Source organism: Cibotium barometz, chromosome 10 (assembly GCF_041138505.1).
Source record: "Cibotium barometz isolate CiBa-2024 chromosome 10, ASM4113850v1, whole genome shotgun sequence".
NCBI classification, from domain to species: Eukaryota; Viridiplantae; Streptophyta; class Polypodiopsida; order Cyatheales; family Cibotiaceae; genus Cibotium; species Cibotium barometz.
Window position 1 is genome coordinate 35,949,462 of NC_141055.1, and position 27,242 is coordinate 35,976,703.

Sequence of the window (27,242 nt, forward strand, 5' to 3'; positions counted from 1 at the left end):
TTTCTAGAAGGTACAATTTCACGCCAAGATAGCCAAAAGGCACACTTGTACACCTCCAGAGTAAATGTGACAGAGAGTCACAAGTGCTAGAGCATATTTTTATGACGTCTCATACACTCACGGCAAGGCAGAGGTATGACCTATATTCTTTGTTTCCCCCGAAAAAGAGACTTCTATTAAGTATAAAAAAATATACCAAAGGGAGATTTCAAACCAAACAAGGGGGAAACGTCAGCCAATAAGCTGCCTTGTGCTGCCAAGAAGGTCCCATATGAGTGGGAGTGACAAAGATGCCAAAAAAAAATTCTTAAGATGCCAAATGTGAGTCTTTGAAATGAGAAGACATCAAACGGAGATCGAGTTTGGGAACATCGAGTCAAGAGCTCCCCATACCTAAGCGTTGCGCGCACCTGCACCCTTCTCTGCCTGCCCCTATCCTCTCCTGATGCTCTCTCTGCCCAATGCATCATCACTATGTACATTTCTTTGGGAAGGGCTTCATCCTATGCCCCAACGTTCCCACCTAGAGGGCGGCCAAGAGAGACGACCTGCCACTCCTGGCGAAAGGCTAGCCAAGGTGGAGCATGAGAGTATGTTGCTTGGGGAGCGCGTTTGTGTCACCTCCTACGACACCTAGCCCTAGGGCAATCCCGCACAAATTTGCCCATCTGGTGACAGACTCGGCGGGCACTAGTCAAGTCTACCTGACGTTTGCCTAGGTTGCTTCAAGGGACCATTAGGTCCCTGAAGCAGCACAAAATCCTCAAAGGGCTCATTGTCTCCAGCCAACACCATAACCTTGGCAATAGCATCAGCCGAGGCAATGACTACCTAGGCTGCAGAACTGGGAAAAGCTAGGATGGTAGCCACCTGTAGGACCTGCCCAAAAGCTGCCCCAATGGCCTCCAACAATGGCCAATAAGCATGAGGAAGATCTAGGAATCTGAGAGTAATAGCGTAACCGTTCTGATCTTCTTCGACGAGGTCGAAGTAACTGGTGTAACGTAGGAAGAAAACCTTCCTTGGGCCCAAAGGTAAAGGACAGCCCTTTAGCATTTGTGAGGCTGCCTCCTATGCGTCAAAGTCTACCTAGAAGAATCCTCTCCCAAGTAGCCGTACATCTTTAAAATGGAGTGCAAAGTCAGAAGGCAATGCCACCAGCACCCGAACACAGGCCCGGGTATGTGAGGAGTGAGAGCCAAAGATTTTGCCAATGAGCATCATCTTGGTGTCTATCTTGATTTTGGCGAAGAGGGCCGCAAGCTCGTCTTCAGAGAAATGGATGGCTTGGCTGGCTGGAGAGGATCGATTAGCCAGGACGCTAATCAAGAAAAAAGGCCGACTTGAACCCTGATTAAGAGTAATCTGTACTTGAGCAAGGCGGAGGAGAAGGGTAGCAAAGAGGAGGGAGGTGGAGGGGAAAGAGGGCAGCAAAGAGGACGGATGTTGGCGTACGCAACAAAGCGGGAAGGGCAGGAAGAAAGGCTCGAAGGCAGAAATAACAAAGATGAAGGGAGGTGGAGAGGAGTGTACAGCCAAGAGCGGAAGGAGGAAGGTGAAGGCGGGAAAGCCACAGAGGGCAGAGACGGGCTTGATGAGAAGGTGGGCAGGTGAAATGGTGGGCAGGAGAGATGGCGGGAAGATGAAGAGGTGGGCAAGAGAGGGCGGAAGGCTGGAGAACAGACAAAAGGCGGGCAGCAGGTGAAATGGTGGGGAGCAGGAGAAATGCACTCAGATGCAGGGAGGGGCAGCACAGCAGTATGGGGAGCTCGTTGGTTGGCTGTTCAGGTCGTCCATAGTCTTTGATTGACGGCTACCCACAATCTTTCTGACCAAGGTGGAGGCCTCCAAAGATGCCTATCGAAGCAAGGAGCTGGAGGTCCGCTTTTGAGAAAGGCAGGCAAGGGACGGCGGCCTCTGTCAGGGATGACGGAGCACGGCTACCATGGATTCCTCCTGGAGGTTCGAGGACTAGAAGTTGCCGAAACTTGCCTAAATGGAGACTAGCCAAAAGTTGAAAGCACCTGTCCAGGGAGAAGGAGAAAAGGATGGGGGGGGGGGGGGGGGGGGGGGGGGGGGGGGAGCTCGGAAGGATAAGGAAGAGGCACAGAGGAAGGCGAGGATTGGAGAGACAGACGGCGGGGGGGAGGGGGGGGGCACCACAGGGCAGGGACTGAGGCCAGGGTGGCTAAAGGAGAGGCGGAGGGCTCAGGCGGTGCGCCATAGGGGAAAGCGAGGGCAGCGAGGAGGGAGGCGGCAAAGGAGGGGAAGGCGGGAGGCAACGGGAAAGAAGGTGGCGAAAGCGGGGGGCTGCGCATAGAGGACCGGGGGGAGGGGGCGACAGCAGGCGTTCGAACGGGGGGAGCTCCAGCTCTCACTCAAGACCTGTCACATCTGTTCTTTCTTTTCTTTTCTTTTCTTTGGGGTGACAGAGAGTTAAGTAGAGGGGCCTGGGTGGTACACCTTAATCCTGGAGCCATTAACCAAGTTGAGGGGGTGGCCTTCCAATGTGTGGAGTTGCACAACGCCATGAGGAAGGATCTGGTGGACTAGAAATGGCCCGTCCCAAGCTGGAACCAGCTTCTTTGCCCATTTCAGATAGTGGACTTGGTACACCAGGACAGCTGACCCTTCTTGAATTGAGGCTTCCTAAGATGGTGACCGTCAAACGCCTTTTGTCTATTCTGTTCGACCTCCAAAGCTTGGTTGGCCAATGCTCGGTTTCCATCCAAAATGGTCAGCCGGAGTGTCACCGTCCGGTCAAGATCTGACACTTCAATGGTTCAGAACCACCTAGTGAACTTTTTCTGTTCGCCAAAGGAGAAGACTCTTTTCTTTCCTTGCATGCTGGGGGACGTGGACTCCAATGTTTTTTCAGACTGTGGCAGCAGGAGTAGCAAACCCCCCTCTGGAGTCTGCTCGTCCGATCCTCTTTTCTCCTCCACTACTATCCCTTCAGCTCCTTGGAACAGTGCCTTCAGATAACCATTGATTTTTGTTTTCTTGACAGGCCTGTTCAACTGCTCCTTGATTTTACTGTAAAGAACTTCAGCCCATGCCACTCTTGTCCCAGCCTTTGCAGTCTTCACTAGTCCATAGCTCCTCCTCAACATGCAGTAGGGCTTGAGTGTGAGGATATCGGGGGCTGGAACTGTTTGGAAGAGATAAAGTTAGTTGAGGTGGATGCCCATTGTTTTGGGCAATCCCGGGTGTAATGATCTTTGGATTTTGGGTAGTGCCGGCGCACCTTCACGAAGGGGGCATCGGCTTTGGTAGTGGCCATACTCTCCACATCTGTAATAGAGGACAGTACGATTATGGGTTGGGGGAGGGCGAATGTAGGTTGGCAAAGGGGGGGTGTGAACGCACGGAAGGTTGGCAGGGGGTGAGAGAAGCAACAGCATAGTGGGTAGGGGTAGGAGTTGTTGAGGCGGAGTTTGGAGCTTGTTGTTGGTGAAGCTGATGGAATCCCTTTTGTTGATAATAACAATCTTTGGCTTCATGTCCCCCCTTCTAACAGCAAGAGCAGTACCTCTTTGGGAATTCTTGAACAGTGTGTGTAGGAGGCTGGCATATGGCACACCATAAACCCTTCTTGCCTTTTGTTGGGTCTTTAGTTCTTCAATCTCTTTCATGAGTTGGAGCAAAGTTCTTTCTTCATTTTGAGACTTCTCGCTCACATTAAGTGCCTATAGCTCCCACTTCAGCTGAGCCATTGGATCATCTAGTGGTGTTACAGTAGGAGGTGCAGAGCCCAATCAAGCTCAAACACAGGCGTGCATTTTCTAGTTGGGAGGCCGGCTCCTGGAAATCCAACAAGGTGTTTGGTGCCTTCCGACTCTCCTGAATCTTCTGCTGAGTGATCCCAGGCAAGGCGTGTGTCACCTGTTGTCGCACCAAGCAGGCCACCAGCACTCTGGTCCATGTCATGAGTTTTTGACACACTCTCCCTTGGCAGTAGTTGCAGTTTCCCTAGCTCTTGGAGAAGGCAGTCCTCAAAGTTACCATGTCAAAAGGTGCATAGGAAGGTGTCCCTCAAGGTGGCCCAGTCCACAAAGTGGTTGGTTGAGAACTGACTAAACCAGTTGTCTGCAGAGCCTTCCATAGTGGACAGAAAAAATACCGAAAAGGAATCCTCCTGCTCAAAACCTTACCTCTTGCACATAGACATGAACCGCAGGATGTGGTCATCAATGCTGGATCCTTTGAAGGTGGGAAGTTTTTTTTTTTCCAGAAAGGAGACTTCTGTTAAGTATGAAAAATTTTTACGAAATGAGATTTCACACCAAGCAAGGTGGAGATCTCAATCAATCAAGAACCCTGTGCTGCCAAATTGCCAATAGGGGCCCGAATGAGAGGATGTGAAAAGTACCAATGTCTCACTCTCTCATAAACTGGCCGCGCTTCCTCTCCGCAGCCCTCGAAGATCCCTGGATTCTGGCCTAGGTAGCCATAATGGTGTGAATAATATCACTCCAAATCTTGCAAAGACACTGAGAAACAAGAACGGGAGTACCCTCAATGGCCTCCGTGCATCTAGCCTTCCAGATATTCCAAGCTGAGATGCTATTCCAAGCTGAGATGCTAGCAATAATCTCCCAAGAATTGTCTCACCTCTGTGCCGGAGGGACAAAGTGTGAAAGTGGCAAATCCTAAAGACAACACTGCCGAGCAACTCCTTGCCTAACCATAATGGCCAAGCTCCTGTCAGTCCCCTCAAATCCCCTCGAATCTCAGCTGAGGCCCACACTGTGTCAACCAAATGATAGAACCAAAAGAAATGATAGCATCCCTCTTAATCCTACCAAAGAGGTGTGCAATCGCAGACCAAACCCTCTGTGCTTCCCTGCATTCCCATAAACAATGGTAAACTGACTCCGAAAGGGCATGCTGGGAAAGCACCAGTAACAGACCTCCACTGATTGGTGGCCAGACCACCATGAAGAGAAACCCAGATAAAGGAGGAAATTTGTGGCTTCCTATAAGAATGCCACAATCTCCACCAAAATACCCTCTGAATGTCAATCGAAATGCCATAAGACTCCCAATGGGGTCTAAGAGTAGGGACACTCTGAATGTGTCCCAAGATAAGATGTCTGGCATTCCGCACCGTATAACTAAAAAAAGGCACGCTTTTCAAAGGGTTACAAGCATCCTTCCACTCCCACTCACCGGGGTCCCAATGCAAATGTCTGATAGGGCAGCCACCATACAACCAAAGACTAACACACTCTCTGTGATCATCCATGGGGGGGGGTGTCAACAAAGACGTGCTTCCCTAACCTGCCAACAACTCTGACTACACGAATCTGGGGGCCCTCAATAAGGTCCTAGACATCACATTCCTACACACCACATCTCTCCAGCTGCCATCCATCCTGTACAAAAAAAAAGACCGGTACATCATCCTCCCTAGGTTTGGAGAGACCCATAACCTGAAGAGGAACACCTGTCCCAGGAAAAACCCCAAGCGAAGAATGATGACGACCTTCCAAAAAAGATCCAGTATTCCAGTGGTTGGGAATGGCTGCATCAATCTGTGCAATCCTCCGGCTAGAGCCTCTCAAACGCTGCGTGAAATCCAATCTCTGCACCTCAATGAGGCTCTGAAGCCTCTTCCAAGCCAACACTGTGGGGCATAGGGTCTCCCACCCAACCCAAAGAATATGCATAGCTGCCCCAAGAGGCCTACCATGCACATATAAGATCAAATCATTCCACAGAATGGGCTGCCGGTTAGCTTCCTCCGCTGAACGCGGGGGGATGTGTACCAAAAAACTCCTCAGGCAGTCCCAGGTCTGTAGGAGGGACTTAACCAGGGGGGACGAAGGGGAGCAGTGAACTGCATCCGAAAAAATAAAGCGTGAGCTGAAAGTCAAGTCACCTCCGCGAACAAGGACACACTTCGTGATCTGCTGCATGAGAAAGTCCTTCCACGGCTCAGTGCCCGGAAGAAAGCCCCTAACAACAAGCTTATAGAGCAAAGCCTTACATTGCACCTCACGCTCAATGATATTCAATCCCCCTTCCTGCTTAGGCGTGATAATGGTTTCCCAAGCAACTCTAGCCCTGGTGTGTGCATTTCCATCAAGCCATGACCAAAGAAAGTTCCGAATAAGGCGACGAAGCTAGCCAATGCAGCCCTTATGAAAAATCCAACAAGAAAAAATAAACCAAGCCGTGGGTAGCAAAACTTGGTTAACCACCAAAGCTCTAGAGGCCAAGTCGAGCTTCCTCCTATTCCAGTGATAAGTTTGCTTTTAATGCTTAAGAGCACTGGAGCAAACTATTGTGTAGGGGAGATGTCAACGCCCACCTGACAACCAAGGTATCTGGCAGAGCATCCTCTCTCAATCCAAGTAAAACCAACATCTGTACCCCAATCTGCAAGAGGAGAATTACTGATCCAAAAACCAACTGATTTATGCCAATTGATAGTAGCTCCTGCTGCCAAACAAAAGGCCTTCAAGGCTGTCCGGAAAGCACATAAACAAGCATGTGAACCCTCAAGGAACAACGCCATATCATCTGCTAACTCAAAGTCCGAAAACTCTTTCTCTGTGCATAAAGGCAACTTGAAACCCACAACACTAGGGGCAGCCTGAAGAAACCTGCTCATAGCCTCAGCTAAATTGAGGTACAGTAAAGGGGCGAGGGGACAACCCTGCCTCACTGAACGGGAAATCTGAAACCGCTCACCGTGCCCCCCACAAGCTAAAGCAGTGCTATGAGCCTCCCTGTATAGGCAGGACACCCCTCTTATCCAGTTTTGGGAAAACCCCATGTGTGCCATAGTGCCCTCCAAAAATCCCAATACCCTTTGTCATAAGCTTTTTCAAAATCAAGCAAAAGAATGGCAAGAGGCTGATAGACTTTGCCCACTCGACAACTTCCCAGAAAGAAAAGATGTTATCAAATATACTCCTTCCTTGGAGGAACCCATTCTGTGTATCATGGATAGTCCTTTGGAGAATCGGTTGCAACCTTATACTCAAGGCTTTAGCTAAGATCTTATATGCAGATCCAAGGAAAGTGATGGGCCTCCATTGCTTGATGTCAGTCTTGTCCCCACTCTTGGGGATAAGGTGAATCAGCCCCTCCGTGAGGTGTGGCGGCATCATACCCGACAGCCACATTTCCTGAAGGGCAACAGTGATAGCATCTCCAATATGATCCCAAAAAAGAATAAAGAAGGCGGGAGAAAGACCATCATCCCCTAGGCATGAACCACTGGAAAGAGCATGCAGTGCGTGAAGGAATTCATCCTTCAAGAAAGGGGCAGCCACGGAAGAACACATAGCATCTGTAATGAGCTTGGGCATGCACTCCCAAACTTTCTGCCGTGCCACATCTCTCGGAGGAGAGGGCACCTCTGTAGTCAACAAAGACCGATAAACATCTAAAGCAATACCCCTTATCAGGCTCAATCTGAACCTCACCTTGTGAATCCTGCAAGTACCTCACAGAATCCCTGCTATGGGAAGGCCTATGTGCTGAAAAGAACTCTTTGTTGCATCTACCACCCATCTGAGTCCAAAAAGCCTCGTTCACATGAAACGCAAACTCAGCCCTCCTGTCCATGGCCAGCTGCAGCTCTGCTCTAACCGTGGTCAAGAGGTCTATAATCCAAGACGCATGTGGATGCTTTTCATGTTCCCTTTGAAGAGCAACAATCCTATGCCTAATAGCTCTCTCCTTGTCTAGAGCCTCCTTCTTCTTGGACAAGGCAGTGCTATGATAATGAAGGTTGGTCCTCTCAAGAGCCAACGCAATATTATGACGAGGATCACGACCGTCACAAGATCTCCATCTCTCTCTAACCTCAAGGGAGATGTCAGCATCTAGATAAAGAGAGTCAGGGATACGGACATGGGGAGAGGCCGAGCGAGCCCCAGGCTCCCTGAGACACAACACGACGGGGCAATGATCGGATTTGGTGGTGCCAGGCATAATAGCAATGGTGCCTCCTCTGTCCAAGGACCAATCATCCACATAAAATCTGTCCAAACGTGCAAAGATGCTCTTATCCCTGCTCCTGCGGTTATGCCAAGAGAAAGATAAGGAGTTTGGCCTTCTTTAGAAGATAAGGAGTTTGGCCTTCTTTAGAAGTCATCCTCAGTTCAGCAATCCCTGCCAAAAAAAGATAGTGTGAACCTCTCCCATGAGGTTCGCTCCAAAGGGTGTAAACCCCCTTCGCGTCCACCCTTCTTGTCAGAAGATTGCTCAACCATATTGAAGTCTCCTTTCACTATCCAATGATCAACCTGGGGAATGACACTTGTAATGGTGTCCCAAAAGGCCACCCTTTCACCTCTCACGTTAGGTGCATAGATATTCAAGATTCCCAATTTCTAACCCTCATGCATGATCAAGATCCACTGCGCTCTAGCAGGGATGATAACACCGTGCGCAATAACATGAGGCATAATAGATGCTGCCCACTGAAATGCAACAGCCGAGGACCAGAAGGTGTGGCCAAAAAGCATCTTACCAGTTTTGCCACACTGAGATCTATCCAATTTGTGTTCTTGCAACAAAAGTATATCCATAGACCCTCCTGTAACACCTGGGTGAAGTTGGTCCTTCAGAAGGCGCTTCCTACCACGGGTGGGAAGCCCTCCAAGGCCCTGAACATTCCATGAGACGATTCTCATGGAAGAGAAGAGGGTTTGACCCCCGATCTAAGAAGACAATGGGCAGCCTGAGGGCCTCTCATAATGTTGGAGGACGGGATAATCCACGGGGCAAAGTCTACTGACATGCCCTTGTCCGAGGCCCTGCACAGTACCCGCATATGTACGAGAAACCTGTGCGCCCTGCGGGGCATCAAGGGCAATGTCATCATGCTGAAATTCCTGCAATACATGATCCCCACTGCGCTGAACATCCTGCATATCGCCCTCTCCAAGTATAGAGGACTCAACAAAATCATCCTGATCTGATATATCATCTCCCTGGAAAGATGCATGAGCTGATACATCCCTCTGCCCAGAAACATCACATCATCTATCTGAGGTACAGGATCCGAGGTCTTCCCATCAATTGCACCAGGGGGGCGGTCGTGAGAGACAGCTCGCCACACCTGGCAGACTGTAGGACGGGAAGGATCCAAGGGAGGTGGCGCCTGAGAAGCACGCTTGCGAGTCCTCCTGCGACCCCGAGCCCGAGGGCAATCCCGAGCAAAGTGACCCTGTTGGTGACAGACCTAGCACTGATCGGGTTTACCTGCAATCTCCATACATTGCTTCAAAGGACCACTAGGGCCCGGAAGCAAAACATAGTCCTCAAAGAGCTCACTATCACCGGCAAGAACCATGACCCCCAGGCAGTGACCACCTGGGCAGAAGAGATGTCGGCAAGGCGTGGAGGGGGGGCACTTGAAGAACTAGGGACCCGATGGCCTCTAGCTTAGGCCAATATGCACGAGGAAGACCTGGGAATCTGAGAGTAATCAGGAAACGGTTCCGGTCTTTCTTAACAGGGTCAAAATAGCTGGAGTAGGGAAGAAAAAAAACCTTCCTCGGGCCCAATGGCAAAGGGCTGCCCTTCAAAACCTCTAAGGTTGCGTCCTCAAAATCAAAATCCACTTGGGAGAAACCTCTTCCAAGCAACCTGACATCTGGAAAGTGTGGAGAGAGGTCGGAAGGCAGGGCCGCCAAGACCCAATCCCGAGCTTGGAGACTGGAAGGGTGAGATCCAAAGATTCTAGCAATGAGGGTCGTTTTGAGAGTCTTCCTCGATTTTGGCGAAGAGGGCCTTGAGCTCGGCTTCGAAAAAAATAATGGTTCGCCCGGCCGAGGGAGAACGATTAGCCATGATGCTAATGGAAGAAAAAGGCCGACTTGAACCCGGATGAGGAGCAATCCGAACCAAGGGGAAGAGGCAGATAAGGGGGCGGAGGAAAGGAAGGGAGGGTGGAAAAGGGGAAAGCAAAAAGGAAAGGGAAGCAAGGGGGAGGGAAAGATAGCTGGACACACAGGCGAAGTTGGGCGGGGGAAGGGCAGGGCAGCACAACAAGGGCTGCACAGAGGGATGAGGCGGAGGAAGGAGGGGAGGCGGGGAGAGGCAGCACAACAAGGGATGCGCAGAGGGATGAGGTAGAGGAGGGGAGGCGAATCGGTGCAAACAGTAGACAACAGCGGGAGGAAGAAGGGCGGGCAGAGGCAGGGGCGAACAGCAGTGGAGGAAGGATGGGAGGCGGAGGAAGGATGGGAGGTGGAGGAAGGTTGGGGGCGAAACAGGCACAGAGGCGGAGGGGCGCAGGCCAAGGTTCGGGGAGCTAAGAGGTCATCTTAGGCCGATGTACTGCTCTTTGTTAATGTGGGTTTTGTGTGTGACTTAATGTTGAAGGTGGGAAGTTTGACATTTACCTAGCCCAATACTATCGAAAGGGGTTCTGGGCCAAGAGGGTTGGCTGGGCCTTCAACATTGTTACCGCAGGTGGGATTACCAAGATTGGCAGCCATGAGGAAGGGTGGAAGGGAATCCGTAGGAGGAACATAATTGAACCTCTTTCGGCTGTAGCAGCATATTGAGAGGAGACTCTTACCTGGGCTGACCGGGCTAGCACGGAAGCATGTATACATAGAACACAAAGACAAGGAGACACAAGGATAAGAGAACACAAGGTGAGCTAACAGGACTCCAAGTTTCGAGATTCCCACCACGCGTGCCAAATTTTAATGTACCTATAGCAGGGTTGGTTGCCCGGCACACTATAGTGGTAGCTCTTCTCTGGACAGTATGTCTAGGAGTCCTCGACACTCACAACACAATGTAACACCTAAAAAAGACTTGAATGTAAGCATATAGCAATGCACAAGAACACTGTAAACATCACTTGTATTATTTCCAAGAACAATGCACAAGAATACTGTAAACATCACTTGTATTATTTCCAAGAATCTGTTACATGTGCACCGTGCACACCCAGCAGTGGTAATATTGAGATGGACAACACAGAACAGAACGACACAGTGACCACAGGACTCAACGAACAAGACGAGATGACAATGACAGAGCGGACTGAGCTGAAAAGATGTATGTAGAATAGGATGCCCCAACAGTTCCATTGATGTGTCTTTTATCGCTCTAGAGAGTCACACCATATCCAAGGATGTCGTTGATGAGTATCTCCTATCTTTGGAAGATGCCAATGGGCATGACAATGCAGTACCTGGTGGCGTGTACACCTCCCGTGTATCTGTTGGTGCGCTTCTTGGAGATCCGTTGTGGCCACTGGATGGTCCAGCCAAGATGGTCCAAGATGACCTGGCTGGATGGTCCCAGATGATCCACCCAGGATGGTCAAGCTGGACCAGAGTGGAACATTGCACAACGTGGGCACCCTTGGTGGCTTCACGTACTTTCACATTGAGTAATCCAAATTACAACCAAATCCATGCCACGGGCATCTGACCATTCTACAGTGCGATTCTCCTCTGGACCTCAGGAACCCTACAGCTAGAATCTACTCTGTTTCTGCAAGGCCTTTGAAGGCCTTCATGTACAATAGAAGAGAGCTGCCCCTCTATCCCATATGGAATACTGCATAGTATTTCAACTATCCCTCAAGGATCACCCCATTTAATCAGCACGATGGAGTAATTCTGCAGAAGGGGTTGCCTGTGTATCTCATTTGAAGTGCTTGGGAGAGACTGCCACATACCAGATCTAAGCTTTGTCATGCCGTTATGATAGAAGCCACAAAAAGGGAAAAGGGCAATCAGAGGTTTTCTTCTTTAATTGGTAATTTGTAGATACTTCTTTAATAGACATAATTGTTTTCATTTTCCACAAAAGCCATCCATTTCTGCTTCTTAGAATTCTTCTCAGAGAAATGAATGCATCAATAACTTGAGCATTATGCTGCAGAAATATTATAGATCTACCTCTCGTGAGCTTAGGAGACTTGACAGCACTTCACGGTCACCAATTTACAGCTCGTTTACTGAAGCACTGGATGGATCAGCAACAATACGGGCCTTCAAAGCTCAAGTGTGCACCCATCCCACTCCCTTATCATGATCTTTCTATGTCTAGTTATCTATCATTATGTACATTTCTGGACAATTCTGCATGAAGCATTTGTATCTGTTGAAGCAAAGCGTAGAAATATGCAAATTACCAAGAGAATATATGAAAGTAGCAACCTTTTTCTCACAGAATATATTTTGTACCACCAATGAGAACCATGTGGCATTGAACCAGCGTACTTCATATTCAGAGATTGCAGCAAGCCTTTGGCTTTCAATCCGTCTTCAGGTTTGTTGACTTCAAGCCTTTGCACTTGCTATAGTTGATTACTTTTAGTCTTGGTTGCAATTTTTTAATTTCCTGGTAACTTGAAGTTTTGGTTGTGGCAAAATACAAGACAGTTGTTAGCGGCCTGCATCATGTCCTTCATCAGTGTTATGTCTTTTGTTGGACGTCAAGAGGGATCTCCGATCAACACAGCTACAGCCGGTTTGGTATGCTCTCTCTCTCTACCACTTTGGTCTCATAGGCCCATTGGGTCTTTAGTAGACGCTTAATATATCTTTCTTTCTTTCTTTCTTTCTCTCTCTTGTGAAACCACACCACACGTTGTATCCTCTTACATGGTATCAGAGCTCCAGCTCAGTACAAAACTTCTTTACTAATGTTGTCTAGCAGTCCCTTAGAGAAATGGCATCTTCCGCAAGACCCCACCCACCACCATTTGGTCTTGATGGAAAGCTTAACGGCACCAATTATCCTCTCTAGTTCAGTTTAATCATCGTAAGGCTAATCTTTCCTCCTATGAGCGTTGGGACATTGTTAATGTTCACCCGCTACCAACAAGGGATGCAGACGGTAACCCAATACCTTGTCCAAGGTTGGAGACAAAGGGATTTAGATGCTCTATGTGCCATCATCACAAACATGGAAGATAGTGTACTGACCATGGTTCAACATGTCTCGACAGCTACAGAAGCATGGGTCTTATTACATAGTTGTTATGAGACTAAAATCCTTCAAGTATTCAGAATCTCAAAAATCAGCTTCAACAAGAGAAGCTCGATGAAGGTGAAACGGTAGAGGTTTTTTTAACCAAAATCAAAGATCTCCGTGACCTACATAATCGTGGCATGTCCGCCCCGCATGTACAGGCCTATAAAGGTACACGGTCAGCCCCCGTATGTACAGACCTATAAAGACACGGCCAATACCTTCTCCACATAGTTCATTAGTCAGCACTATGAGTTTACTCCCTAGATTTTACTAGCATATAACCTCCATCTTAGCAGCTCTAGATCAATCATCAAAGCGCTCTTTATAAGAGCACACGGGCGTCCATTATATCACTACAAATATTCTCTATCTCTGTTATTATGCAATTTGAGTTTTAAAGGTTTAGAGGCTCTCATTAAAGTACATCTAAAAACAGTGGAAAAACACCTCATAATTCTGCTGATCACTCTGTTGCAGCTCGAAACTGTCATGCAATGACTCATCTAATCGTCGACGGAAGTATATATATATGTCAATCTGGGGTGGTGCAAACACCTCATAATTACGATCCAACCATATTGTCCATATAGCCCAGTATCTCACCGAGGCAAAGAAAAGTGCATATTGTTGTGGTCTGGAAGGGTATCTTCCAAACATCCAAAACATTTTCCCAAATGTCACCCCAAGGAATCTTGTTCGCATATCTGAAAGTAGACAATTCAGAAAATCCCTTGTGTCAATGCATGCCCATAGCAAATGATAAGTACTCTCCATGTGATGATGGCAACGCAAATAATTTGGGGTCGCAATTTTCCACTTTGACAAAAATTCTCCTACTGGGATCGTTCCCATGAGGCATCTCCATACAAAAACTTTCTGTTTTAACGACAATTTGCTTTGGCATATCTTTCCCAATCCATTCAACATCTTAGGGGCTCTCGCATTCGTATTGATTAGATTGATCATCTTAGGGGCTCTCGCATTCGCATGAGTGGCTCTTTGGGACCTTTCATCGGAGTTGACTGGGAGTGTTTTAGAGGATAGCGGAAGCATTGGTTCATTGACCCTTCTCCTTAGATAGTGACTCATGGCTCTTGGTGTTTGTGGTCATATGGTGGCAGTCCTATCAAATATCTTCAGTGGGATCCAGGAGAGCGGGAGTGGATTGTTGCCTTCGATCCTTTGAAAAGCCTTTCTTTTTTCAGTTTCACCGTCCGGAATACCAAACCTCTCCTCACTCGGCAGATGCATAAGATCCCTATTCTCAAGCCTCATTGGGAGAGCTATGATATTTCTCAAGTGATACAGTGCAGATATTGGCATAGACTTTGGCACTCATACAAAAGGAGCCACATCTCTCATTTCTTTTGGTTATTCTTACATGGTGGTCTCCCCACCAATCAGTGGAGATCGGCTTTCGGTGTAGCACCTTCCTGTCCTCGGTGTGCGGCAGATTCTGAGACTGTACAACATTGTTTATGGGGATGCAGCACTGCACAGTAGATTTGGGGTTCTGTAGCCCAACTTATGAGTAAATTGAGTGGCCGAGCCATGCATGTGACTTGAGGGGCAATTGCTTGGCACTCCCAGTCCGGTCCGCAGCTTTTTTATGAGGACAGTGGTACAAATTCTGCTATTTTCATTCGTAGAGGTATTGCGCAACATGGTTTATTGCAGGATGTCCTTCACTCTGATTATACACCCCCCAGACAGAGGATTGACACCAGTTGGGAGATTGTTGCCAGTATTATAGCATGGCAGATCTGGAGAGCTAGATGCACGGAGGCTATTGAGAGTGTCCAGATTTTTGGGTCTCAGTGCATTAGTACTATATGGAGTGATATCATCCATACTCTTATGACTACTTGGGCTCGTTTAGGGGCCCTCTCGTTCTGCGCGCAGGCAAAGCAGGTGATATTTATGCGGGAGTGGGACCATCGCATCTTCTTTTCCTCTAGTACCAGAGGTCTTACATGGCATCATGATGCTCCTCGGTGATTAAAATCACCTTACATATTGGGGTGATTCTATTCTTTTCCGGCTTATAGTTGTGATTGTTGTATGTTTTTTTCATACTTAACAGAAGTCTCTTTCTGAAAAAACAAAAAAACAAATTACTTTTCCACTAGCCTAAGGACTTGTTCATATGCCATACTCAATGTGCATGTTCCTTTATCCATAGCTGTGGAAGAAGTAATTTGTATGCCCTTGCCGCTGTCAGTCCATGAAGAGGAAACTACGTAATATAACCTATAAAGAGAATGTGGAGGAGAGGGAGAGCTTGAGTTCCTTGCAAGCATACACACACACACACACACAAGAGAGTGCAAGACAAGACAGAGATGGATGGCCGAATTTTCTTCTATCTTCTTCTCTTCTCTATAACCATATAACTAAAAGATAAGAGTACATACATGAAGGGAAAGTACTCTCCTACAACATACAAAAATGGTTGGTCTATAGTGTGAACCCGACTATATGAGCTGGCACTATAACTATGCCATAACTTTAGTACTCCAAAGTGGCTGTCACATAGCCTGTCATCCACTGGCGGCATATCAACCATAATCTCACCAACCATGCTGGTGGCATAAGTGCAGAAGCTATCACCCAGGTGGGTCATCAATGTCCGCCGTAGTACTAGTTGAGCTCGATATCTCAACACTCTCCCTCGAGCTCAACTCCACACACTGCACTCCAAGTAAGTTCCTAAACTCGTGGAGCTTCTCTGTGCTCAGTGCCTTCGTGAAGATGTCAGCCACCTAATCCTCTGTGCTGACATATCCTAGATCTACATCACCTGCTAGAATCTTCTCCCTCACAAAGTGATAGTACATCTCAATGTGCTTCGTTCTAGCATGGTATACTGGGTTACTAGCCAACTGTATGCTACTCATGTTGTCACAATAAATGACAACTGCCCTAGCCATGGACTCACTCATATCACCAAATAGCTTCTAAAACCAAGCTACCTCACAAGCTGCCATAGCAGCACTCCTGTACACTACCTCTATACTCGACAAGGCAACTGTTGGTTGTTTCTTACTACTCCAACTCCCAGCAACACTCCCAAATGAAAACATTAAACCACTAGTAGATCTCCTGTTTGAAATACTATCATCCCAATCAGCATCTGTGTACCCATGTAGTTGTATCTCTATACCAACCTCATAGAAAAGTCCATAATCAACTATGGACTTTATGTCATAGTTACTAGGGGACGGGGACGGGGGACGGGGGACGAGAACGGGGACGGGGACGGGGACGGCTAAAGGTAGGGAACGCGGACGGGGGGTGGGGATGGCACTCAAAATTGTTAATTTTAGAGGAGTAAAGAATCAAGATTAATCAATCAATAACAACAAGCTTTCTAACTCCAAAAGTTATGAATCATGATACACATTACATTTAAAATTAAATTACGCTACGAGGTGCAAGAGTCAAGAGTCAAGACTTGCAAAGTCGGAAAAGAAAGACTTTAAAGTTGATAACATTAAATAGATATACTCAAAAGATGTTGGGGCCTAGGCGATACAAAATATAAGTCACTCGCTCTCATACTCTGCGCTCCCAATAAGAGAGGTGCTAGCCTCATGATCATGAGTGCGTGAAGTGTGGATGGGGGTTGTGTCATCCGATGAAGGCTCATGATGAGAACCATCTGTCCCACCCTCCTGTGCAATAGTTGTAGCTGCCTCCTCTTGTTCCATCTCCCACTGTGTAAAAGTATCGGCATTGCATCTTGCACTCTTGCCAAGCATGCGCAAGTTTGCGCTAATGAAGACAAGATCATTAGCTCTTTCCACCCCAAGCCGATTTCTTTTCTTTGATGAAATGTGACTGTAGGAGGACCATAATTGCTCTAGGCAAGAAGAGCTAACGGACTGGCTCAAGATCCGGATCACCAACTGTTGTAGCTCTGGTCCATCTGATCCGAAGTCCTCCCACCATAATGCTGCACCAACCTTGAATCTGTCCTGTTGCGCATCTGCACATCCATATGAGCCTTGAAATGCCCTGTAATTAGAGAGCTGGTCTCTAATTTTGCGCTTGATTTCTGCATCCGGCGTGAGGCGATCCAAGATGAGTCTCCAACCGTTGCTCACCTCTTTATCACCCTCCTGCCCTTTTCCCTGAAATTCTGGGTCCACCATAAAAGCAGCTGCATGTAAAGGAGAAACCTCATAGAAAAGTCCATAATCAACTATGGACTTTATGTCATAGTTACCAGGGGACGGGGACGGGGACGGGGACGGGGGACGGGGGACGGGGGACGGGGACGGGGACGGGGGACGGGGGACGAGAACGGGGACGGGGACGGGGACGGCTAAAGGTAGGGAACGCGGACGGGGGGTGGGGATGGCACTCAAAATTGTTAATTTTAGAGGAGTAAAGAATCAAGATTAATCAATCAATAACAACAAGCTTTCTAACTCCAAAAGTTATGAATCGTGATACACATTACATTTAAAATTAAATTACGCTACGAGGTGCAAGAGTCAAGAGTCAAGACTTGCAAAGTCGGAAAAGAAAGACTTTAAAGTTGATAACATTAAATAGATATACTCAAAAGATGTTGGGGCCTAGGCGATACAAAATATAAGTCACTCGCTCTCATACTCTGTGCTCCCAATAAGAGAGGTGCTAGCCTCATGATCATGAGTGCGTGAAGTGTGGATGGGGGTTGTGTCATCCGATGAAGGCTCATGATGAGAACCATCTGTCCCACCCTCCTGTGCAATAGTTGTAGCTGCCTCCTCTTGTTCCATCTCCCACTGTGTAAAAGTATCGGCATTGCATCTTGCACTCCCGCCAAGCATGCGCAAGTTTGCGCTACTGAAGACAAGATCATTAGCTCTTTCCATCCCAAGCCGATTTCTTTTCTTTGATGAAATGTGACTGTAGGAGGACCATAATTGCTCTAGGCAAGAAGAGCTAACGGACTGGCTCAAGATCCGGATCGCCAACTGTTGTAGCTTTGGTCCATCTGATCCGAAGTCCTCCCACCATAAAGCTGCACCAACCTTGAATCTGTCCTGCTGCGCATCTGCACATCCATATGAGCCTTGAAATGCCCTGTAATTAGAGAGCTGGTCTCTAATTTTGCGCTTGATTTCTGCATCCGGCGTGAGGCAATCCAAGATGAGTCTCTAACCGTTGCTCACCTCTTTATCACCCTCCTGCCCTTTTCCCTGAAATTCTGGGTCCACCATAAAAGCAGCTCCATGTAAAGGAGAGGAATATGAGCTCCATCTCGCCACACAAAGCGAGTGGATCTCCTCATATCTATCTACGTCTGGCTCAAGCTTCTAAAGACTCTATCATCTGGTCCATGGCTTCATATACTTTGTCGATGCATGGCTGCATAGCATCAACAATCCTGAGCAAGTAGACAATGGGATGCACCATGGCGTTGTCGGAAATTCCGGACACGGAATCACCTGCCTCTATAGCTGTCCACTCCAACAGCCTTGGAAAACACCAACACGAATGGGGGCACCACTAGCCACCGGCTGGAACACTTCTCTCACGGTTCACCACACCATCCACACCAGAAAGACAACACAAAACAGGGGCACCATAGACAAAGTAAACACTCAGCAATTATATTCCCAGTCAACACTGTATACAAGCTTCTTCCGACACAAAAGCCTTACTCACACAACCATTTAAACACTCATGCCTGGATTTACTGCCAATGGAATTCAACCGCAGCCTCACTGCCTCAGGAATTACAACCTTGCGTCTGACGACCAAGCCTCTTCAACCACACGACCCATCAACCTTGCATCTGACGACCAAGCCTCTTCAACCACACGACCCATCAACACTTCTCTGCACTGGACTCTCTCTCCTGACGGCAACCATACACGAAACGACCAGCCACCAGTAGCGTCCGTGGTGGCTGCGCCAACCACACCAAAAAGAACCCAGCCACTCTCTCTCTTCAGAGGGCGCCCCACCAGCAACCCTCAACTCTCTCTGTAGCCCATCACTTCTGTGTGTGTCGCCAGCACTATCTGAAACGGCTACCTCTACTGTCTTTGCCTGCGTCAGTCACCGCCAACACCTCTCTCTCTTCAGAGAGTCCTTCACGTTGGCACCATCTGCCACCAACACACAACACCCAAAGCACTTTCTATCTTCACACTGTCGGTCCTCTGTCAACACCAGCAGCCACAGCTTCACTCCACACTGTCCTCTTCGCTGCAGCTCCCTTCCACTGCTCTCTGGTCGCTAACCATCGGCGACCCCAACCCACTCGAGCCCCTGCTCTTCGCTTGTCCACACCTCTGTCTCCTAGGCAACCTCCTCACAGCCGCCAGCCTTCTACCATACCCGCAGCCACAGCTAGCCCCCCACGATCAGCTTCCGGTCTTCAACACCCGCCTTTGCTTCCACAGCCGGCGCCCTCCTTACCAGCCCGTCGCTTTGACGCCAGCCTGTTAGCCGTCTTGCGCACACAGAGGCCGCCTTCCAGCCCACACTCTCTCTTCTTGGCGATCCTTTGTGGCGGCCCTCTCTGCGTTGGCTCTGCCCGCTCACCAGAGCGCCTCTCTCCTCGTACCAGGCGGCACCCACACTCCCACGCTCTTTTCCTCTTCGCCAACCTTCCAGAGGCGGCTCTGCTGGCAGCAATGTAAAGCTCCACGTGGTCTTTTCTTTTGTTGGCCACGTTAATGGTGTATTTTATTATTTATTTTAAAGCTTAGAAAATGGCCACCATGCTTAGAGCCTTCCATTTCACACAATTTTCAATGCGACATTGGCCCCTTGCACTATTAATTGCTCTCCATGCTTCCACACACCTTCAAATGCAACTTACGATGCCCAGTTTCTTGGGACGCGTACACAAACAAAGCGGCCGAACAGCTGATATCATCTCCAGCAAACCACGTTCCGGACAAACCTGTGCAAGCTCATTACCAAACCATCCACCGTGTACATCTGCCAATGCATTCAAAGGCCAAGTCTTCACACATGCCATGCATCCATATGTACACAAGCCCAAAACACCTCTCAGAAAAACGCCTGACAGCGTCAGTGCGCTTGAGGTCCTCCCAAAAATCAGCATCGTCGACCTTTTTCTTGCATGAAATCCCTACCTATGTACGTGCAAAAGATGAGGAGCAAAACTCATCACTGATGAATAGTTGCCGCACGGCACCCTGACAATCCTAAAAGCGATGCAACATAAGAAAGTTGTATGCAAAGCGAGTGTCCGAGTACTTGAGAAGGACCTTTGTGGACCTCTTCCCAAACTCGGATCGAAGGTATGTGTGATTGTTGATGAAGGTCACAATTGCACATGCATCATCAATCACCGATTCAATCCATGACAATTTCCCAATATCTTTCAAAAGATTATTGAGACAATGTGCCATGCAAAAAGAGACGGTGATTTGAGGATACATACTCTCAAGAATAGCTCCCGCTGCCCTATTTGTCGCCTCACCATCCGTGACGAAACCGATCACACATTCGGGGCCGATAATCTCGACAGCACTACTCCACTCCGCAACAAGTACATCCGCACTCTTTCCCGTCCCTGAAGCATCATGTGAGGAGACAAAGTACATCTCCCCCCGTGAGTATGCCACAAGGCCATGGATAGACCTTTTCCGCGTGTCACTCCATCCGTCTGCAATCAAAGAGACTCCATTGCGAGCCCATTGTCTCTTTGTGTTTGCCGCCGCTTGCTCAACAAGGCGTTTCTCCTTGTCAAGCATAGTGGTCCACAAGGTTTCGGAGGATGTAGGTGTGTAGTGAGGACCGTACTCGCCAATCTTCTTCACCATCGTTTTGAAGTAGTCGGACCTATTTATCATTTCAAAAAAAAAAGAGGGTAAGTAATTAGAATGGCAAAATGGTGACCCGTGAATCGTGACTCGTGAGACATGATCATGAAATCATGTGAGTGAAATACGTACCGTGCCACACGAAAAGCAATGTGGTCATGAAAAAAGAAGCGGGCCACCGCGGCATCAACCTCCTCCTTCTTTTTGGGCTCATGCAACAAATGGGCCCTCACCCTATTGGCCCCACCCACACGCTTATATGGGCAAAGCTTGCATGTCCATGGACGTGCATCCCCCGCATGAGTAGGAGGCTCGAAGTTGACCTCATCCCACCATGACTACCCATCTACTCCTACCGCCCGCACGAGAAGAGGATGCCATGAATAGTTAGTAACTTAGTAGTAGTCTAGTAGAAGAGGGTGGAGAGAGCTTAGAGGGTAGAGTAGGAGAAGAAGTAGAGGGAAGATTGAAGTAGTCTAGTAGGAGAGGGTGGAGAGGAAGGTGGTGGAGTAGGAGAGGGTGGAAAGGAAGGTGGTGGAGTAGGAGAGGGAGATAGTAGAGAGGAAAGCTTGAGTAGGAGAGGGAGATGGTGGAGAGGAACTCAAGTCTTGGAAGTTGGAAGACTTGAGTAGAAGAGGAGTAGCTTGCAGCCCATTATATAGCATATGGCAGCTGGCTCTCTCTCTCTCTCTCTCTCTCTCTCTCTCTCTCTCTCTCTCTCTCTCTCAAACTCTCAAACAGCCAGCCGCCAACGGCTAGTAGCCGTTATCTGGAAAAAAAAATGGCTGGAATTTGTAGCCGTTGCAGACGTCCCTTCGTCCCCGGCTGACAACGTCCCCCCGTCCCCCCTGGCGGGGACGCCCGTCCCCTGGTCACGTCCCGTCCGTTCCGTACCCCAGGCCGTCCCGCCGCCGTTACGCAAATGCCGTTGTTCGGGACGGCGTTCCCACGTCCCACGTGGGCGTCCCGCCGTCCCCCTGTCACTATGCTTTATGTACCTGAGAATCCGTCTAGCCACATCCAAGTGTGGCTTCTTAGGGGCCTGCATAAACTGACTCACACGTCCAACAGCATAGCTCAAGTCTGGCCTAGTAATGGTCATGTAGATCAAGCTACCCACTATACGCATGTACGTATTGGGACTCTCCAAAAGCTCACATGTATCTGTGAAAAGCATTGTGTTTAACTCCAATGGCACTAAAATAGGCTTACAACCTGTCATAGCATACTTGGACAAAATGTCCAAGCCATACGGCCTCTACAATAACAAAATGCCATGAGGTGATCTCACCACCTCTATGCCCAAGAAATATTGCAGCTCACCCAAATCCTTCATCTCAAACTTCTGCTTCAAAAGCCTCTTGACATCATGTATGTCAGCATCACTATCACCAGTGTTAATCAAGTCATCCACATAGATGACTAATAACATGATCCCTCTGTCTGTCTTTTTCACATAAAGTGAAAATCTGCATTGGATATCTAAAATCCAATGGTAATAAGATACTTCCCGATCTTGTTTGGCCATGCTCTGGATGCCTGCTTCAACCCATACAAGGCTTTGCGTAACCTGCACACAAAAACTGGGTGTGCATCACTATCATAACCTGGTGGCTGCATCATGTATACTTCTTCTTGCAAATCACCATGCAAGAAGGCGTTCTTTACATCCATTCGATGTAAATACCAACCCTTTGTTGCAGCCATAGCAATGACAGCTCACACGATTGCCATTCTTGCGACCGGGCTGAATGTCTTCTCATAGTCAATGTCATAAGTCTGCACATAGCCGTTGGCAACCAATCTTGCCTTATATCACTGAACCATTAGTGTTATGCTTGACTTTATACACCCACTTATATCCGATTGCCTTCTTTTCCTTAGGCAAGGGCACTAACTCCCATGTTGCATTTGCATCCAGTGTTGCCATCTCCTCATTTGCACTAACCGGCCTTCAGAAATCTGACGGGCGGTGAAACAAACACTCGCACATAAAACACTTCAACGCCATTCAGGACCTAGAAAAGGAAAACAAACAGGGGGAGCTAGAGTGCTCGTGCAAACAGTACACGGACACCGATTGGCCCCAAAACGCAGTGGCGCCCCTTACGGTATTTCTTTAATTGATTATAAGAGCTTTGATTACAATAAGGCTGGGAACTCAGCCGTCATAGTAGAACTTCTGAAGCCTACAAAGAACCTGCATCATGGCTTCTTGTCCACACGGCATCCACAAACAAATCCAGCCATTGTTCACATCGAAAGACTCTCTCACATTGAGTCTGCATACAGAAGCTTTCTCCCATGATCAGGACTGACACAACCATCCATAGCCTCTTACACTATGAACAGCATCACACCCTGACACATCCAGTGCTTCTGCATCACAACACAGACTCCCAAACTGTCTCTCAAAAGAGAACTCGTATCACAGCACAACATACCATACAGTCGACACACCTGTACCAACCTTCTCTACCTTCCAAGGGTACTATCCATCTTTGTCATGGATTCCCTGTCCCCTGTCCAATCAGTAGCAAGGCTGTACCATACATGTGTCCATTCCTATACCTCTGCCTGCATGTAACCTATCTCCTGGAGAAACCCAAAAACATGTTTCTTCGAGAAACCTATGACCTGTTTCCACATGAAACCCTTAGGCCTGTTTCCCTTTTGAAACTTCTGTCTTGTTTCCATACAGAACCATTCATGGCACCATTCAACAACAATGCCAACAACGGCATACATCAAGTTACCTGTTCCCTCATGAAACATCTGGCAACATAGAGATGCCCATATCTGTAGGTCCCTCTGTTCCTTTCTAGCAGGAAGAAAACAATCTGCTCCATGAGCACGAAGCCATGCGAGCTTGCATCACTCCCATGCCAAGAAACATAACCAAGTGACCTGTACTTGCAGCCAGTAACCCAAGTACAAAGCTGAATTTGCAGCCAAACAAAAACAGCCCATAAACAGTCCCAAAACAGTCCCGAACCAAAGCAAAGAGAAACTGAAAGTTCCATCAGTTGAACGCCATCGACATGATGTCTATGTTCATGAAAAACCAGCCCCTCCTTTCTGCAAAAACACGGCGTCCTCCAAAAAGCACACACCTGGCTGCCTGTGTGTCTAGAGAAACCAACCTGTAAACTGCGGCCTGACTCTTGTGCAAAAGAGCATGAGCTTCAGCCCTCTACGCCTGCAGTCCAGCCCACCTTCTGTTCTGCAACCCAACAGTCGCCAAATAAATAGGGCACGTGTGCTACCAATCCAGCCCACCTCCTGTACTGCAGTCGTACAGCTGTACCTGTTGGAAATAAGTGCACACTAGGTGTACTATTTCTCTAGTCTACATTTGTCTAGTCTTAAGTGTGTGCCATGTGGCACCTCTATAATTGTCCCATAAGTCAGTCTACTCTATCTTGTACTTCTCACCTATATATTGTGGGTGTCACATCAATGAAAGTATCAATCTTGTGTCTTGTCTACACTCATCTCAAGGTAACTCTTTGTCTTTCATTTGTGTTCTTGTTTCATTTCTAGTCTGCTCTTGCTTTCATATTTTCTACATGGTATCAGAGCAGGTTTATCCTGGCTCCCCTCATCTTTGCCCCTATTTCCTGTGAGCGACTGCCCCTCTTCTTGCTGCAGTCACTTGGTTCAGAATAGGCCGCCGCCTTTGCTGTTGGCCGCCGCTTAGCTGGGTGCTGCCCCTGCTCTTGGTAGTCGACTTGCTGCTGTAACAGCCCAACAACTATCTGCCGCCACATTTTTGGGAGCTGCCTCACGTTTTTTTTTGTATCTCACCGTTTCTATATGTTCGCTTCTGTCCTCTAGTATTGCACATGCAGCTCGTCATATCAGTAAGCAACCCGCCGGCCTGAATTTTCTGTCCGCCCACTTTCTTGCTGTCCGCCCTGTTCAGGCTCATACAGCCCGCTGTACTGTTGCTGCTCTCCTTTGGCTGCCTTCTTCATCGACTCAAGGGTGCGCATCATCTAGAAGCAGCTGCAGATCGACTTTCCTCCTAACGAGTTATTTGCTGCATTCAGTTCTGCCATCGCTTCCTCTTGAAGAGTCTACAAGGTACTGTGCATTGTCTCCTTCAGTTTGCTAGTCAGTCCTTTTCTTATCCTCATATCTGCAAACTGCTAGTTCCTCATGCTTCGATGGGCTGTCACATGCTATGGCCTTGACAATGTTGGAAATAAGTGCACACTAGGTGTACTATTTCTCTAGTCTAGTTTCAGTTGAGTCTTTGTGTCTTGAGTCTTTGTGTCTTGAGTCTAGTGCTATGTGGTACCTCTACATTTATCCCATAAGTGAGTCTACTCAATCTTGTACTTCTCACCTATAAATTGTAGGTGTCACATCAATAATCAATCAATCTTGTGTCTTGTCTACACTCATCTCAAGGTAACTCTTTGTCTTTCATTTATTCTTGTTTCATTTCTAGTTTTGCTCTTGCTTTCATATTTCCTACATGGTATCAGAGCAGGCTGCTCCTGCCCTGTATTGCCCGCCATAGCTTCAGGCCACCATCTCCCTATCTGCGCTCAGCTTGTAGGACCAGCCTATTCACATTCTGCACAGGCTTCGCCGACCTGAACCTTCTGTCCGCCAGTTTTTTTGCTGTCTGCCCTGCGCCGGCCTGTTTTCAGTAGCTGCTGCGTACTCCTCTCATTTTCGTGAAGCTGCTACTGCTCTCTCGCTTGGAGCTGCTGCTGCCCGCCGTACTGTTGCAGCTCTCCTTTGGCTGCCTTCTTCATCGACTCAAGGGTGCGTATCATCTCAAGGCAGCTGCAGATCGACTTTCCTCCTAACGAGCTATTTGCTGCATTCAGTTCTGCCATCGCTTCCTCTTGAAGAGTATACAAGGTACTGTGCATTGTCTCCTTCAGTTTGCTAGTCAGTTCTTTTCTTATCCTCATATCTGCAAACTGCTAGTTCCTCATGCTTCGATGGGCTGTCAAATGCTATGGCCTTGACAAGTGGTGAGAGAGCCGGCTTCTAAAAACAGTTTGGATCTCTTCTTTCATTCATTTCTGCAATCTTGTAAGGGAATAGACACTGCCCTTGCATTTTAGCAAGAGGTAAGACCTTCCCACATGGCCTCTTCTACTCATTCTCTCATGTCTATCGACAAATTCAATGGGTCCAACTTTCATACTTGGCAAATCAAAATCAAGTGCCATCTTATGAAAGAAAGTCTTTGGGACATTGTTCACCATGGTGCTCCCGAAGATTCCGACATTGAGCAAGTTATCACTTATGCTCCCACTGCCAAGAATGACAAAGCCTCTACTATCATCTTGCTCGGTCTTGGAGATGATTACATTCATCACATCTCCGACATACAGTCTGCTTCTCGAGCATGGATCACTTTGGATACCCTTTTTGGACCCCGCTCTAAAAATTCTAAGATTGCACTTATGATCTCATTCTTTGATCTATATATGCAGGAGGGAGCTACTATAGCCTCTCATGTCAATTATTTTCGCAGTCTTATGGTTCAGCTTGCATCGGTGAAGTCCCCCATCTCCGAAGATATTGCTATTGCTGTGCTTCTCAAAAGCTTACCTGACACCTATGCTACTCTTGTCACTACCTTCAAGTATCACAATAATCCCACTCTTGAAGGTATCATCAATGCTCTCCAAGAAGAGGAAAGAACAAAACAACAAAAGGTAACTGACACTGCATTTTTAGCAAAGAAAGCAGGTTCTAAGGTAAGAAAGCCTTGCACCCATTGTGGAAAAACTAATCATATGGAGAAGGACTGCTTCAAGGCTCATCCATGCACCATTTGTGGCCGTGATAATCATCGGGAGAAGGACTGCTACTCTAAAACCTCTACATCAGCCCCTGCATCTACCTCAGCCCATGTTGCTGCAGCATCTACATCAGCAGATCTTGCTGTTCATTCCTCACATGATGAGGAATGGGCTTTCTGATTACTTCACCTTTCTTGTCTACCACTTTGACCACCGATGATGTAGGTCAAGGGGTTCTAGTGTCTTACTCATTATGCTTTTTGACCTCTCTCTTGTCCCTACCCAAGAGGCAGAGATTGCCCTTGAGGAGGGGATGTCTTCAAGGTCCATCTGTTTGTCTACAGTCAGTCTTCTGTCTATCTAAGTCTTGTCTGTCTGTCTATCTGTTGTCTGCCTATCTGTCTATCAATCTGACTGTGTCTTGTTTTAGATCCATCTTGTCCCTATCCTTGTGGACCCATATGAGGATATCACTTGAGGAGGGGTGTCTCAGGATCTTTTGTCTCTCATGTCTTGTCTCTCAGTCTATCAGTCTTTATGTCTGTCTTCTAGTCTTGTCCATCTTGTCTTCTAGCTTGTCTTTCAATCCTTGTCTAGTCTCTCTGTCTTGGTCTTATCTTTTGTCATGTCATAGTCTTGTCTTTTTGTCTTCCTCCTAGTGTCCACTTAAGGAGGGTGTTGGAAATAAGTGCACACT

The 27,242-nt window shown here is 47.8% G+C and overlaps 1 protein-coding gene across 1 annotated transcript in view; it reads left to right on the forward strand.

The window, feature by feature from the left end:
- LOC147634844 (ABC transporter C family member 13-like) overlaps nt 1-27,242 on the forward strand; it is a 243,400-nt gene that overhangs the window by 177,386 nt on the left and 38,772 nt on the right. The window contains 3 exon segments of the mRNA XM_086804031.1: nt 11,875-11,997; nt 12,166-12,264; nt 12,378-12,470. Coding sequence (XP_086660157.1) covers nt 11,875-11,997; nt 12,166-12,264; nt 12,378-12,470 — 315 coding nt within the window.